This window comes from Ictalurus furcatus, chromosome 3 (assembly GCF_023375685.1).
Source record: "Ictalurus furcatus strain D&B chromosome 3, Billie_1.0, whole genome shotgun sequence".
Lineage (NCBI taxonomy): Eukaryota > Metazoa > Chordata > Actinopteri > Siluriformes > Ictaluridae > Ictalurus > Ictalurus furcatus.
This window is the reverse complement of record NC_071257.1, coordinates 16,975,266-16,991,909: the sequence shown is the minus strand read 5'-3', so window position 1 is coordinate 16,991,909 and position 16,644 is coordinate 16,975,266. Positions and strand designations below refer to the sequence as shown.

Sequence of the window (16,644 nt, the reverse complement as noted above, 5' to 3'; positions counted from 1 at the left end):
AGAGGGAAACTCCACCCAGCCCCAACTGGGTTAGTCTGTGTGTAAGTTAGCCATAGGTTCACTAGTTGAGAGACTGTGGGGGCTGTGGTGCTGAGCCAAAGCACAGAGGGAGACTCACTGGAGATACGAGGGGAAATCCACTCTAGCTCTTGTATGCATATTATTGAGTCCAGCTAGCTTCTGTAGGTCACTAGATGGCGGGTGATGTTAAAAGCACAGAGTGAGACCCCACTCCAAGAGAGTGAGTGTCATAATGAGAACATTTCATAGCTAACTCCATGGACATGGACAACAGGGTGATTGATAGTTAACAATGCAATTCAAGCTAAAAGACAGCGTTTCAAATGGACTCAAATTAAAATTACACTCACTACAGATGAAGAGATAATAGTAGGTAGATAACAGGAGTCTATCAATAGCTTCATAGTATACTATATCTCACAAGTAGTCACAAGCTGTTAAGCAGATAATTTTATAACATGTGCATGAGATTTGACATGTGTATGAGGTGAGAACAAGAGAGGGAATGATGGCTATAGGGCAATGGTATTTACTGTAAATATTATGTCATACATCACATTTACGTTTAGATTTATGGCATTTGGCAGACACCCTTATCCAGAGAAACTTACAGAAGTGCTTTGGAGTCTCTATCAATAAATAGATACTGATACTGGTTCATTAGGTCGCTGGCAAAGAATAACATCAGTCTAAAAAACTCTTTTGGGAGAGGTAATATAGTAAAAAAAAAAAGGCACTCAGACAACACAATTTTATTTTTAATTTAAAGTGTTAATTTAAGTTCTTTAGGAAGAGATAGGTCTTTAGAGGTCATTTGAAGACTGCCAGTGACTCAGCTGTTCGGACATCTAGGGGAAGTTCATGGGGAAGTTCATGTGGAAGTTCATTCCCCCACCTTGATGCCAGAACAGAGAAGAGTCTTGATGCATGCCTTCCTTGTACCCTGAGAGATGGTGGGACCAGTTGAGCAGTGCTAGAGGATCGGATGGAGCATGGTGCAGTGCGGGGTGTGACAAGTGTTTTGAGGTAAGTGGGTGCTGGTCTGTTTTTGGCTTTGTAGGCAAATGTCAGTGTTTTAAATCTGATGCAGGCAGCTACAGGAAGCCACTTGAGGGAGTGTAGCAGTGGGGTGGTGTGGGAGAACTTAGGAAGGTTGATAAGAAGTCAAGCATTCTGGATCAGTTGGATGCAGATGTTGAATGGTTTTCAGTGTCAGACCTGCCAGGAGCAAGTTGCAGTAGTCCAGTCTCGAAATGACAAGGGACAGACTAAACAAGCAGTTCAGAAATGGACGATTCTTTCTGATGTTGTAAAGGATATATCGACATGAGCATGTCAGATTAGCAATGTGAGAGGAAAAGGACAGTTGATTATCCGTGGTTACCCTAAAGTTGCATGCAGTGACAGAAGGTGAGATCAGAGAGTTGTCCAGGGAGATTGCATGATCCTGACAAGGTGATGAATCACCTTGGAAAAACGGCAGTTCAGTTTTGCTGGGATTCATTTTCAGCTGATGAGCTGCCAGTCATGATGAGATGTCTGCCAGACATGCTGAGATCTGAGCGTAAACATGAGTGTCTGAGGGATCAAAGGAGAGGATGAGTTGAGAGTCCTCCGCATAGCAGTGGTATGAAAACCCTTGTGAGGATATAACTTCACCAAGAGATTGAGTATAGAGGGAGTACAGAAGAGGACCAAGTACTGAGCCTTATGGGACACCAGTGGAGAGTCTGCGGGGAGCAGATGTGGAAAGTCACTTTGTGACTTTGGTCTCAGCATGTATGCACATGCAAGCAAGAAGGTGTCCAGATGATATTCACCAACCCTTTAATCTAGGAGGGGTGAATTGTTATTTATTTATTTTTGTTTTTTAATTTCTTTTGTACTGGGTATTTTCTAACACTGTGAATGAGGGGTATGGCTACAGAGGATGTCATCTGATCTTGCATACAATAGAACTATTGTGCCTTGGGTGAGGTGATTATGTCCTTTAAAAAACTCTCTTCCTATCCAGCACATAGCAGCATTAATGTGATTGATTTTTCAGTCTGTCACAATCATTTCCACAAGGCTGCTCTGATGGGGTGAGATGGGAAAATCATTAATTCAGCATTAAACAAAAATGTAGGCAGAGAAGCATTTCAGTTTTACTGAGGCTGTTTGCTCTGGCTTCACCTCCTCACAAAGAAGAGATTCTTCTAACGCTAGAACAATCGATCCAGTCCAATAATATTCAGGTCTTAGCATGCAGACTTGATTCCAAAATAGGTAACACATAGTGTTCTGTAACTTGGCTGTGAATAGTTCATGTGTGTGTGTCGCTCAGGAGGTAAAGTTGTTACATCAATGCTGGGTCACTGCTGGCTGAAAAGAGGACAGGGCGCCTAAATGTGGTAATGGTTTTCTCACAGCAGATGCACATATATGAGAACCTGTGAGTAAAATCTGTTAATGCAGTACCTGTGAAAAGGTTTTTTCATGCTCAGTTAGGGGAGGAGGTAAAATAAAGTTCTTCCCTGACAACACAGAGACATTTGTTAAAAAGCCATTAAGATAGAGCCATTTATAAAACATGACTTGCATTGCACTATAATAGAATAACACAGAAGTAGCTCTACAGTCATTGTTATATACACAATACCTGGAATGGTGCATGCTGAAAGACTGTTTTGTTATTCTGGTTTGTACAAGGATCAGCAATTTGGATGCATCAAATGAATAAATGTTGAGACTCTGAATCCTGTGCATCCTTTGGGTGAATTGCCTTGTGGAGCGGAAGCAGATGAATTTCCTGCAGCATATCATAAAAAAGTCAGTGCTCTCTTCATTAAATCAAAAATTAGGTCTATTCAAATAAATTAAATCACAAGAAATGCAATGACACTGTGCATCCAAAAACAAATTCTCCTTGAGGATTATATAGAAGTGCAAGCTTCCTTCAACCAAAATACCTCATATTTAAGCAATCCATATGTTATTGAAAACAGCTACACTAATTTAGAAATAAAAATTGCATTATCAGCAGACCCTATCTTTTGCAGGCATCAATAGAATTATGAATGTCAATAGAATTCTGTATTCTATTAAAAATGCAACAATTTAATTTGAAAAGTCAAGTCACCTTTATTTATATAGCACATTTAATAGAAAATAAATGTCACGCAAAGTGCTGTACATCATCTCGATTAAGTCTAACCAGTGAAAGTGAAATAGAATGATTAGGACAATAGAATATTTCAAATAAAAGAATCAAAAGAATAAAACTAAACTAAAGCAGTAAAGCAAAGGAGAAATAAAAACATTAAAAGACAAAACCACAGACAATATACGAGACAAAACAGAAGACCTGATACTACAGATCTTAAAGATCTTTACTTGTCTGGGAAAATTAACATGTTTATAAAATAGGGATAATCAATTAGAGTCATTGCACAATTATTGGGCATAGCCAATACAACCATTTGGAAGGTCCTGAAAAAGTAGGAAACCACTGGTGTACTTAAAAACCAGACATCAGAGAGGTCGGCCAAGGAAATCAACAGCAGTTGATGACAGAAACATTGTGAGAGCTATGTAGAAAACCCCAAAACAACAGTCAGTGACATCACCAACAACCTCCACAGGGCAGGGGTCATAATCCACCATTTGAAGAAGACTTCAAGAGCAGAAATATAGAGGCAATACCACAAGACGCAAACACTCATGGGCAGTAAGAATCAGAAAGCCAGATTGGAATTTGCAAAAAGAAATACATAGATGAGCCATAAAAGGTCAGAAACCAAGATTAACCTCGACCAAAGTGATGGAAAGGCCTAATTGTGGAGAAAGAAAGGATCTGCTCATGATCCAAAACATACAAGCTCATCTGTCAAGCATGTTGGAGGTAGTGTCATGGCTTGGGCTTGTACGGCAACAGGCTCACTAATTAATGATGATGTAACTCATGATGGTAACAGAGGAATGAATTCAGAAGTCTCCAGGAACATTTTGTCTGCCAATTTACAGAGAAATGCATCCAATCTAATTGGGAGCAACTTCATCCAGAACAAGACAATGACCCAAAAAACACTGCCAACACAACAAAGGACTTCGTTAGAGTAAAAACACGAAAGGCTTTTTATAAGTTTACTGTGAACACTCTAACCTCTCTGTTCCCTTAACACTTTTCCTCTTTGTTCTTTTGTTAACACTTACTTTGTTCCTGTGTTAACACTTTTAACTCTTCCCAACCAGGTAAAGACAGATAAAGGCCCTCACCTTGCGCATTCCTTTGTCTCCCAGAATACCATTTGCCCGCATTTATGTACCTTCCCAAATAACATTTGCTCATATTCCTATGACTTCCTGAAAACCATATATGGAGTTGTTCCTGTCTTACATTGATATGCTTCCTGTTTTATGCAAATATGCCCTTCTGCCTAGCCAATCAATAGTTAACCTATTGTCTCTGTTGTGTGTCAAGCATGATATATACTCTGCCTTTCTTGGAATAAATGAGAGACCTTGCCATTTGAACTTTGTATATCTGTGTGTCATTTGGAAAACTCTCCCAAGGCCTTGGTGTGGGAAGCATGTAGCGGGGCGAGGGCGCCGTCTTTTTGTGTATTTTCGCTTTCTCACTTCTTAAGAATCATAACCCGAAGGTTCTCTATTCACAAATCCTAACAGTTTTCTGGGGGCTCTTCTGGGATATCTACTGAGAGGTAAGAATAGTTTTAATTTGTTTGCTCTGCCTTGAAGTGGATATCTCATGTATCCCAATTGTACTACATGCATTGCATAAATGCGTTGCATAAATTTCCTCATTTGTAAGTCGCTTTGGATAAAAAGCTGCTAAATGAAAAAATGTATAATGTAAATGTATAAATATTCTGTGGTGTTCTATGGAAGCAATTGGAAGTAACTGTTAGTTGAATCTTTATTGTGCTTAGGCTCCGGCCGCTGTGGTAGTGCTTTCTCCTGGCCTTATTGTAAGTCACTGCAGTATAACACTATTTTCAAAGAATTTTGAAATAGGAGGATTTGGCTCAGGCCACTGAGTAATGTTTCTTTCTGCATTATTGTAAATATTAATAGTATAAACCTATTTTCAAAGAATTTTGAAATAGGAGGATAAGCTGAGCCCGTCTCAGTTGCGCGCACTATTGCTTTATTTTTCTCTGTTCTTCTTGCTGTTTGAAAATACTTTACCACCACACTGCACCTTCCTGCTGTCTTTGTTGTGTGTTATTTGTTCTGTATGTAAATCATTAGACATGGGTGGAAGAGGTCACTCTAAATCAGTGAAAGCACTCAAACAGACAATTATTCAGGAAGTACAGCTGACTCCACAACCATCAGGCCCTCTAACTCTCGTAATTCTGATGCTTATGCTGAGTTAAATGTTGCCGTACCTTTTTTGCAGGTTGGTAATTGTTTGGTGGAAGAGATGGCTAAGTGGGCTGCCAAAGAGGGCTCACCCTCTCCTCACATCCATGACACCAAATCTAAAGTCTCAATTATCTCCTTTTGAAATCATAATGGGCAGGCCCATTCCAACCCCGTGGACTAAAACTAACCCTGGTGTTTCTTTTACTGGAGACCTGGACCTGATTGTCGGCAACACTCAAGCGTTAATTGAAAAAATTGAACAATGTGCACAATAATGTCTTTGCTTCTCTCCCTTTACTGACAGATAAACCTGCTCCCCTTTTCCCTAGGTGATACAGTACTAGAAAAGCCTCAACTCCAAGAAGGCTGGAGAAGCCGACTTTGGAACTCCCACAAAGGTGATAGCCGTCACTCACACAGCCGTACTCGCTGAATATCAACTCCAGTGGATTCACGTCAGTAGACGGAAATGGTGCCTGAACAGAACCAGCTCACCCGAGAAAGGAGAAAATTCACAATCAAGAAGCCATTAGGGGGCCTCTTCTCATCTCACCTTAGCACATACACATATAGATTTTCTTGTATTAGCCTTGAGAACACACACAAGTAATAAACAACAACTCATGCTCTGTCTGGAAGAAGCATGTGAGTGGTGGGAGCTGTCATAGGCTCATGGATCCCTGGGTGTTCCTCGACACTTATGGGAAGAGTGTATGCAGGTCTTTTTGGGGCCTAAGAGGGCATTGATAAGTTTACTGTGAACACTCTAACCTCTCTGTTCCCTTGTTAACACTTTTCCTCTTTGTTCTTTTGTTAACACTTTCTTTGTCCCTGTGTTAACACCTTTAACTCTTCCCAACCAGGTACAGATAAAGTCCCTCACCTTGTGCATTCCTTTGTCTCCCAGAATACCATTTGCCTGCATTTACATACCTTCCCAAATAACATTTGCTCGTATTCCTATGAATTCCTGAAAACTATGTATGGAGTTGTTCCTGTCTTACATTGATATGCTTCCTGTTTTATGCAAATATGCCCTTCTGTCTAGCCAATCAATAGTTAACCTATTGTCTCTGTTGTGTGTCAAGCATGATATATACTCTGCCTTTCTTTGAATAAAAAAGAGATCTTGCCATTTGAACTTTGTATCTGTGTCTCATTTGGCAAACTTGGCAAAAAAAGTGTGTAGCGGGGCGAGGGCGCCGTCTTTCTGTGTACTTTTTCTCTTTTCCTAACATTGCAACCCTTTATTGACAAATCCTCACAGTTTTAAACTGGCCAAGACAATCACTAGACCTTAACCCAATTGAGCATGCATTTCACATCCTGAAGAGGTGACTGAAGAAAACCCCCAAAACAAACAACAACTGAAAGAAGCTGTGGTACAAGCCTTTAAAAGGATAAAAAGAAGAATTAAACAGTTTGGTAATGTCAGTGGGTCGCCAGCTTGATACAATTATTGCAAGCAGGGGATATGCAACCAAATATTAAGTGTTATTTACTATAAGACTATCTGTTTCTATACTTTTGCTCACCTAAATATTGCGTGGTCTGCCAGCAAAGGTGCCATGTTCTAAGTTGTTTAACATATGATGTAAATATCAGGACATGAAAACTGAAATTGTGAGCTATCATTTCATATTCATTGTTTGAGCTCAAATCCAAATGTCTTCAGTGTATAGGAAAAACAATAAAATTGGCCTTGCTGTTCCAATACTTTTGGAGGGGACTGTAACTTAGCGCCTAGCCATGCAGCGATTTAAAAACAAATACCAAAACCTTGAAACATGTTCTGTACTTGACTGGCAACCAGAGAAATGAGGAAAAGACAGGAGAGATGTGTTCCCTCTTCTTGGTGCCGCTCAGGAGATGAGCAGGTGCAATTGTGGACCAGTTGGAGACGGGGTTGACTGACTACATGAGCCCCATGTAGAAGGAATAGCAATAATCAATTTGAGGAGAAATAAAAGCATGAATAACAGTTTCCAGATCATTAAATGACAAGCTACATTTAAATTTGGCAATAGTTCTCAACTGAAAAACTCTTCCTCTCACAAATGACTTTACCTGCTTGTCAAATTTTAGCTTATAGTCGAAGATTACCAAGTATTTTTGCATAGCTTTGTATATTACTTGACCAGGGCCCCAATTTGTCAGCTACTGTTCTTGTAGAGTCTGGTTGACCAAATATAATGACTTTTGTCTTGTCATTATTTAACTGGAGAAAGGTTTTAGATAGCCAGTATCTTTCATTTTCAATGAGAGATTTCAATTAGAGATACAATTGTGCATAAATATGGTAGGAAATGTATTTATGAAAAATGCACCCAAGGGGAAGCATGTACAAAGAAAACAACATAGGGCCCAGCATGGACCCCTAAGGTACATCACTGGTAATTTGTGTTAACACTTTTCACTTAAATGTTAAGTGTAAATTGAAAAGTATTAAGTTCTACATTTATGAGAATAGTACACATATATAACCATCAAAGAGTGAATATGAAAATACATAAACAAATAAATAGATTAGTCATAGTTCTTTTTCCAGTAAAGTTTAGTAAAGTTTATATTTTTTCTTTAGTAAACATTACATGTTGTCAATTTGCATATAATCAAACCTGTGACTAATGAATAATACCGAGAACTCAAGAATACCATATGGCAATAATCCAGGGGGAAAATGAGAGACTGCAGCATGTCAGCATGACTAAAGAGACCCCAGGCCAGCTTCGACTACATAAAGCCTTGGAAAGGAGTACACCATCAGGGCCAAAGGACTATAGCAATTACTACGGTTCATAATACCTATGACACAAATATAACCCATTTTCTGCCAGGGATGCATACCACCTCTGCTCCATTTCAAGCTTAGTGAAAAATTAAACTTGTACATGGTTACAGTTAACCGGAAACAATAGAAACATCAATAAAATAAACAATAAAATCACAAATAACCATAATACATTGTCATTTACATACATGTAGCTCATTTCCTCATGTCACTATAACCTTAAATATTTTGCATAGTTGTATGCTATATGGGATTAATATTTGTATTTTTGTCCTAAATTAAATAACATGTCAATTTCCTGCTTTTAAGCAGCTAGCACAGGTGATATATTCAGTAACAGAGACTCAATGTGACTATTTGAGACTAAGTAAAAACAAAGGATTTGTACTTAATAAAAAAAAAGATATTTTCAAGATCATGTATATGCATGTACAATAATTGCATGTAATTGACTACCTTAATAAGTTTGAGCAAGGTTTCAAAATCAACATTCTGTAAGTGCAATCACAGTAGTTATGGTTATAAAAAAGGGGTGAATGGAGTGTCAGAAAAATATGGCTTGATATCACTATCTGAAACATTTCTAAATGAAATGCCAAAGGAAATGCAGGATGACATGAGATGCATTTCATTTCATTTGCATAATATTGTACAGAAATATACAAAAAAGGACAACATCTTCAAAGTTGTCAAAGATGCCCCAAAACCAGAAAACATAGTAAGTAAATGAAAGATTGCCAGTGTTGCTCAGTAGGGGGTGAACCTCTGATGCTCTGATTTTTTTATGGAGGCTGAGGCAGGGATTTTTGTGGTGTAGGGAGCGAGGCCCGGCGAGGCAGCGGTGTGCACAGTCAGCAGAGGCACAGTTTTCATGCCAAGCAGGCTGGAGACTGGAAGAGCATAGTGGGTAGTAGGGATCGAGTGCATGGCCGGGGGTGAGTGGACGTTAATGGCCGAGGGAGCAGCCAGCATGGCCGCAGAGGCAGAGGCAGGAGAGGCAGACTGGGAGAAACTCAGGCCGAGGTCAACAGTAGTACTGGAGGAAGAGGAGGCAGCCTGGATGCTGAGTTTAGCCACCTCTAAACTGCAAACACAAACACGTACCCACACACATTCCACCACCACGGGGTAGGGAGGGAAGGAGGGAAGCAGGACAATGTTAATTAGTTAGAGTAGGAACAAAAGAGGGTGGACGTTAAACAGGAAAGCAAGAGAAATGGGAGATTAAAAATAAAAGATCAATAATGGGAATGTTATGTGTTACAAAGAGAAACAATATCTAGGATTTCACATGCCTTGATAAGTATTAATAAAGCTGAGGGGTGCCAACATAGGTGGGATTAAACAAAGGAATGGAGCATGAAATATTTAATTATAGTGATATACTAAAAGTGCCAAATTCTTTTAAGCTGAAAATGCTGTAATACTAGTTACATCTGTAAAAGTCAGAGTGCTTGTGTTTTGGCTGTCAGGGGTCCTCTTACCTGGCACTGATGAGGTATTGGGCCAGGCAGATGCTTGCTGGGGAGCCAGTAATGGTGACATGACGTACTGCTGAGCCATCTGTGGCACTGGCTATCTTGATTTGGGCTCCAGACATCTGGCGAATTTCATTGATCTTAGTGCCTTGTCTGCCAATAATGCAGCCTATGAGCTGAGAGGAGATAAGGGTAAGTGGCACATGGCATGAGTTTTTGGGAACCTCTTAATAAGTAATAATAGTAGTTTTACTAATCTTTCACAGCAAAGGATTGAATTAACACACAATAATCACACAGAACTATTTCCTTGTAATTGTTGTTAAGATATAGGTATTGGAAAAAGTGAGAAGTATTAGCCATCTTGGTCAGTTTAATTAAGTACTAATGCTTTATTAATCACTGACCCATTGTTATGGTCCCACTAATGCCACTGTGCCAAAGTGAAAGATTAAAGACACACTGGTGACAGCAGCAGTGAAAAGGTACAAAGGCAGAAGCTTAAACATCTTCTGTACCTCTACTGGTCTCAGAGCAGGGGCCTATGTGTCACTGAGATCATTACTGAAATGTGACCTGCCATGAATGCTGACAATCAGTCACATTATGCCTTTTTAAAGGTTTAAAGGCTAATGCATGAATTTCATGCACTATATAATTGTGCTATCAGAAAGACTTACCTCATTAGGTATGCTCAGCTCATAAGAACTTGGAGAAACCGACATATCCAGACCTATTTAGGAAATAGACAGCAAAAACTCACAAAATATTCAACGAGGCCATATCAAATGGATAAATATACAGTACAATATGGTCTACATCACTACTACACTCGTAAGACTAAGAAAGCTATGTAAAAATAAAGCAATACAAAAAATCAAGTCAAGCTATTTAAATCAATAACACTAATTTACATCATGTAAAATGCAGTAGGGCTTTTCAAAAACACAGTACCAGGCATGAAAAAAATTCTAATTATATTTGGACAGCACTGAACTAACTAACTTTTCAATTAAACATCTACCCAGAGGCAATCTCTTGTAGAGTAGTGCCTTTTTATTCTAGCAGTAATAATGGTTGGCCTGTTGCAGTGTGTGTGGCTGCTGTAGAATATGTGAGGTGGTGTGAAATGGATCGAGATGACAGGCACTCTGGTGGACTGATCGGGCCAGGGGTGTTGTGGAGGTACACATAGAGTTGCACAGGAGAAGGCCAGATCACACAGACACATCACAAAGCCTCCACAATGCTATAAGAGCTCATGACATGCCAATGAGCAAAAAGTCACCTGAGTCATGAGAAATGCTTTCAGCTAGTGAAAGATACATATGAAACACATCCAGTCTTATGACATTGATGGCCTTAAGATGACATGAATTTGCTTTCCCTTTCCTCAGAGTGGAAATAATATTATAACGCAACACAGAGAGAGGGGGGGCAAGAAAGAACAGGGTGGGGAAACAGAAATAAAAAAAGAAAATACAGAAAAACCAACCAAGACAAACATGTAGAAAAATGGAGACAAAGGGAGAGAAAAACGTCCCCAGGGATCTTTGGGTACATACCAGGGAAAGTAGGGTTGCTCTGCCCAAGGGAGGTAAAGGGGATATGCTGCATAGCCAACTGGTGAAGCTTGGTCAACTGCAGGGCAGGAAGGGAGGTTAGAACTAGCCAATCAAATGGAATTATTTCAGAGGAAAACATCTACAGACAATACACAGACAATATTCATGCTCATAATTAGAACTGTTACTAGGGCTTGTTAGAACATAGCCCAAAATAACCTGGCATCATGACTGTAATCACATCTGATTCTATTAACACATTTTTGTGACAACACTCAAGGGTATGAACAAAAAACAATGGAGGAAAAGGTGTTAGTAACACCAGGCATTAGTCATATGAACGCATGGTCCTGCATGAGAAACTAGAGTTTTAACACTTTTTTGCATTCAGAAAAGCTTCTATATTAGTACAGGTCCATCTGTCAGTATTTTAAGGAGAAAGGCATTGAGATGTTTAAGGAATACACTGGTAAGGTGTAGTGGTAGAAAGGGCAGAAGGTGGTTGGGGAAAGTGTAGTGATGACTGTAAGGAAGAGATCTCTGATCAACATCTCTGATAAGACAGCAGTATTGGCACTCACGTCTTGGGGAGGAATAGTGTACTGTGCTGGAACAGCAAAAGTCTGCACAAAAGAAAACAACGTCAGGCTGGTTGGGATTAATGAACAACCACATTCTACATAAGTACAGTTCTTTGTCTCTGACACAGGTGAATGCAAGAGAATTGTGAATAACAATCTTCTCAGAGTATTAACCACAAGGGGTCACTGTATGAATATGTCCAACAACCACCTGGGCTGGCTCATTCAATGTTTATGAAATTCTGATGCCTTCCGCATTTTAATGCTTCAGGAGGAATGTGTTGCAGATCTAAAAATGACTAAAAGTCTACAAAGTCTACAGGGTCCTAACATGCTCAATCAGCTTGCCATGTTAATCTTTAACACCTCCCATAATTAGGGTCACGATTGCCATACATTTCATGCAGCCTCTTAAACAACACACAGCCCTATATGCATCATATACGTATGATGTACACATACTGACCACTATTCGCATTTTCTGCATAGACTGGAGTACAATAGAATAGAATGCTGCATATTGGCTTAGAAACTATGATGAAAAAAGGCCTGCTCCTATTGCATTGATCAAAACAGACAGTCCTGGATCAGCAATTCAGTGAAGCCACCCAAAGCAAGCCTAATCTACATGTCTTAGAGCACCGAAGCAGACTACTAAACACTGTGCTGACTATATTACTGATGAAAACTGAGGGAAAGATTTATTCGGCCACACTGATCTCAGAGAAATCATTAACCTAAATATCCACGCTCACAGCTCCTCACTAAGAATGCAGCTATTCATCCATTAATGTTTAACTGAAGCCACTGAATCCATAACGATGCTGAGTTCATAAACTAATAGCTGCTGCTCAGAGTATCTGTGAAATGGATTCAAGTACTCACAGGAGCTGTATGTGGTTGGGATAAAACTGTGGGATTGCCACCAGAGGATGGCTTGGGCCGATAAGGAATTGTTGCTCCTTTAGGCGGTGACTACACATAGAAGAAAAGAAAGTTCATTCAACAAATTCAAGGAGAAAACATTTTCTTCGTGCACAGTATGCTTTCCTCTGCAGGGTGCCAGTAGACAAATAAGGCAGGACAGAAACATGCAAAACATGCACTGAACATAATGAAATCAAATTAAAATGAAGCATGTAGGTGAATATTATGTTAGATATTTTCTTTAGTTTGATAATGCGGAAGCATGAGGGAAATCATCCATCTCTAAACAGTAGTAATAAAATTTTACACACACACACACACACACACACACACACACACACACACACACACACACAAACACATTTGTCTTACTATCCATGTGGGGACCTTCTATGGACATAACATGGAAATGTCCCCACAAGGTCAAAGCTGTCAGATATTCCAGTCTTTGTGGGAAAATATGTTCCCCACCACAATGTTAAAACATTCACACACATATATACACACACACACATACACACACACACACACACACACACACACACGCACCTCCAGCATGATCATGCAGATGTGTCTCACACATTGTGTGATGGCATTGGGAGTGCCAGAGATGGTCACTGCTCTCTCAGTAGACTCCGGTAATAAGTCTCCAGCTACCTGCACCTGTGCACCTGTGGTCTAACACACACAACTGCTAATGCAAATGTGTCAAACAGGAGCTAAAGCTGTGATATGGCTAATAAAAATCAAATTTTTGTTACTAACAACAATTACAACTCATACCATGGTATATCATGGGATTATATTCTTTATCTGCTTTGCTTTGTGAGCACACCACATAGGTACATTCCAAACAGCAGCTCAGTACAAGACTTGATTGGGCATTGTTACGAAGTGTGTTGTTATTTAGGCCAACCTATTTAGATACTTCATATAAATATGAATCTATTTTTGCTTCGGGGTCTCATCATGTCCTAGACATTCAAAGCTACTGGGAATTCAACCAACCAGTTCACCCGCCTCAGCCCTGAATAGAGAGGACAGCTAAATTTGTCCTGTGAAATCCACACACAGAAGCACAATTCTTGCAATAAAGTGCACTGTTCTCCTGTCAAAGGCTAATACATAAAGAAAAGTAATGCTGTTTCAGGGGTTAGCATCACTTCTGAATTGCTTTCTTCCTAGTCAAAAAGTGAACTGATAATTGAAAAAAAAAACCCAAAGATATATATGGTGTTTGAAATTGAAGCCAAAAAGGACACTGTGTATGTCTGTAAACTTAATGGAGTAGCCCTTAGCTCACAAAAACAAAAGCTCCGTTTTGATTAGAACAATTAATCACATTGAGCCAAAGCATTCCTGCTGGGCATGCGAACAAAGAATATTAAGTGTTCAGTAAAATGACCATGCCATGAACATTTGGGACTCCTTCATAACTTTAATACTCTTTCATTTGTTTAGTATCAGATTAAAGATGGTATCTACCTCTCTGATCTCTTTGATTTTGGAGCCTCCTTTGCCGATGAGAGAGCCACACTGACTGGCAGGGAACACAAGGCGTAGCGTGACAGGAGGTCTGCTTGACACTGTACTGTTCACCATGCAGGCCAGTATATCCTGAAACCCAATAATGTCACATCTGCTTCATTAAAAGTCATTCCTTCAACCTTGCAGAATGTGATGGCTTCTATGCGCTACAGACAGCAGCTAATTAAAACTGTACAATTCTATAATGTCTGGGGAGCTACATGAAGTAAAAGATAAAAGACATTTTAATTACAGCCTAAACCCATTTAGCCCAACATGGCATGTATTTCATACTATATCAACAGTCTCCAAATACACCACACCATTTCTTTATTAAAGTCTTAATAAGTGTTACTTTCAAATAAAGTTCGAATCCTTTGTGTAATGATTGCCAGTGCATTACAGCAGAATGATATTAATTGCATATAATGATTTTTTTTTGTTCAATATGATATGCCACACCTCATCAAACTTCTCCGCAATCATGGCAAAAGCTTTGAAGATGACCTCAGAGGCACCAGTGATGGTGACGATTCGTTCTGTGCTGGAGCCATCAGAGATATTAATGCGTGCTCCACTCTATTGAAAAAAAAAGCATACACGAGCATACTCATATTCATTTTAACATGTCTTGGTCATGTATTTTGTAATTCTGCAATGTACAATGTTTTTATTTTAGTTTTATTTAAGTTAATTGTAGTACTTACCTCTTCTCTCATTTTCTTGACAGTTTCCCCTTTCTGAGAAAGAGAAGGTGGAGTTAATTGAATTTAATTGAGGTTAATTGAAAATAAGTAAAACATGCTCAAAATGCAAATAAGTACAATACAATTGTAATCAAATTTATAGTTGATTAAGTTGATGAATTAAAATATCTATACCTTCCCAATGATACTGCCCACTTCCTGCAAAATAATTCCACAAATAATATATAAATATAACTATCCAAAATGAATGAATATTATTGATAGGGTACATCACAGTAGCTTGAGATGTAGAGTGTCTTTTCATTGCTGATCTACTATATTATTAATGTATTCAAGTACATTTTTATACTGTACAACAAGTGCATTTGACACCATATCATATGCATATAAAGTACAATGAGACTAACATGAATGATACAAGTGGTACATGTTAGTTTATTTACTAGGTCTTACTAGAGTATGTGTAGTATTGAAATATTGAAGCATATCATGCATAGATCAACAATAGAACTGGTATATGGTAATGATACTGAAGATTTCCACATGACACCCAGGCTGGTAATGAATTATTATAATGTAATCCAGGGTGATTTCTACCTTCAGCAGAGAATTTATTATGAGCTAAAATAGCTCATAAACATTTAGAATGCAAGAGTTTGCAAGTCTCACTTTTCCATGCATTAGTAGGCGGATGGTGAGAGTGACATTTAGCCCTCCCTCAGACCACAAAGCAACCTCTTTCTCATTCATATTCATTCTTCTTGATGATCTGGACACTTCACACTTTCAGACAGACAGGCTCTGTGCAGACAAACAGATAAGAATGTTAGCAATTCAGTCAGTCTAGCAGACAGTGAAACTTCTGCAGTTCAATAAGCAGTCTCAGCAACACCCAATTCCAATCTCTACATATTTTATTATTTCATAAACCCTTCAGCTACAAAAAAAAAAAAAAAAGAATCCTCAATACCACTCAAAACAATATTCAATTCCAGACTTGTCTTCACTGTTGGGAACATATAGTGTGAGACTTAAATGCAGCAGTTTCAGTGATATTTACACGTAGGATCATTCTACTGGCTCCATTTTAATAAAACTGTTGTGGCGTGTTTTATAAGCTTCAACAGGGGCTCTTTGTTTACTGTTGAGCCTTTAGATCTAGTGATGTTAATGATGTCTAAACAGGGTGTCATTAATTTATTTTTATTATAGTATATTATTATAGTCGGAAGTCCTGATTTGTTCCTACATTCCTCTGTGTATGTTCAGGAAATATTGATCATTTTTTAAATATCTGAGAGGTCATGCCTTACATACAGGTGCAATGAAAAAGGACTTGTATTTCCAGACATGTCTGAAAGGCCTTTGAAGGTCTTTTGTGAATATCTTATGTAGCAATATTTATTGTGCAATTTTGCACTGAAAGTGATACAACACATGCCATTTGCCTCATAAGTCCATGCAGGTCACAGAACGTGTTTCATTTGAATTTTAGGTGGTGCAGAATAGTAATACTCCACCACCTGTCCTTTACTTTTCAGATACGTACATGAGATATGAGTTAAGTAGACCTCTCTCTCTCTGTTGCCATTTTACTCTTGATGAACTGGAAAGAAAGTTTACAGATTTAGTAAAATGACAAAGCAGAAAGACAAGTATTTCTTAATTATAACTTGA

At 38.8% G+C, this 16,644-nt stretch overlaps 1 protein-coding gene across 1 annotated transcript; it reads right to left on the bottom strand.

Annotated features, from left to right (window-relative positions):
* Window positions 1-7,939: 7,939 nt before the first annotated feature.
* On the bottom strand, window positions 7,940-16,480 carry zgc:110045 (uncharacterized protein LOC664755 homolog). The gene is made up of 12 exons (XM_053621118.1): window positions 15,637-16,480; window positions 15,142-15,165; window positions 14,968-15,000; window positions 14,723-14,839; window positions 14,219-14,350; window positions 13,283-13,411; window positions 12,692-12,781; window positions 11,807-11,848; window positions 11,226-11,301; window positions 10,341-10,393; window positions 9,667-9,836; window positions 7,940-9,266 (listed from the first exon to the last, which is right to left on the bottom strand). Exons 1-12 carry the CDS (start codon window positions 15,721-15,723, stop codon window positions 8,930-8,932), a joined length of 1,290 nt encoding a protein of 429 aa, XP_053477093.1. The 5' UTR covers window positions 15,724-16,480; the 3' UTR covers window positions 7,940-8,929.
* Between the last annotated feature and the right edge of the window lie 164 nt (window positions 16,481-16,644).

Coding starts and splice junctions, on each gene's coding strand:
- zgc:110045 (XM_053621118.1), bottom strand. CDS start 15,723: ATGAATATGAATGAGAAAGAGGTTGCTTTGTGGTCTGAGGGAGGGCTA. Junction 11,849..12,691: donor CCCAACCACATACAGCTCCT/GTGAGTACTTGA, acceptor TCTTTTGTGCAG/ACTTTTGCTGTTCCAGCACA. Junction 9,837..10,340: donor AGCTGAGCATACCTAATGAG/GTAAGTCTTTCT, acceptor ATCTCCTCTCAG/CTCATAGGCTGCATTATTGG.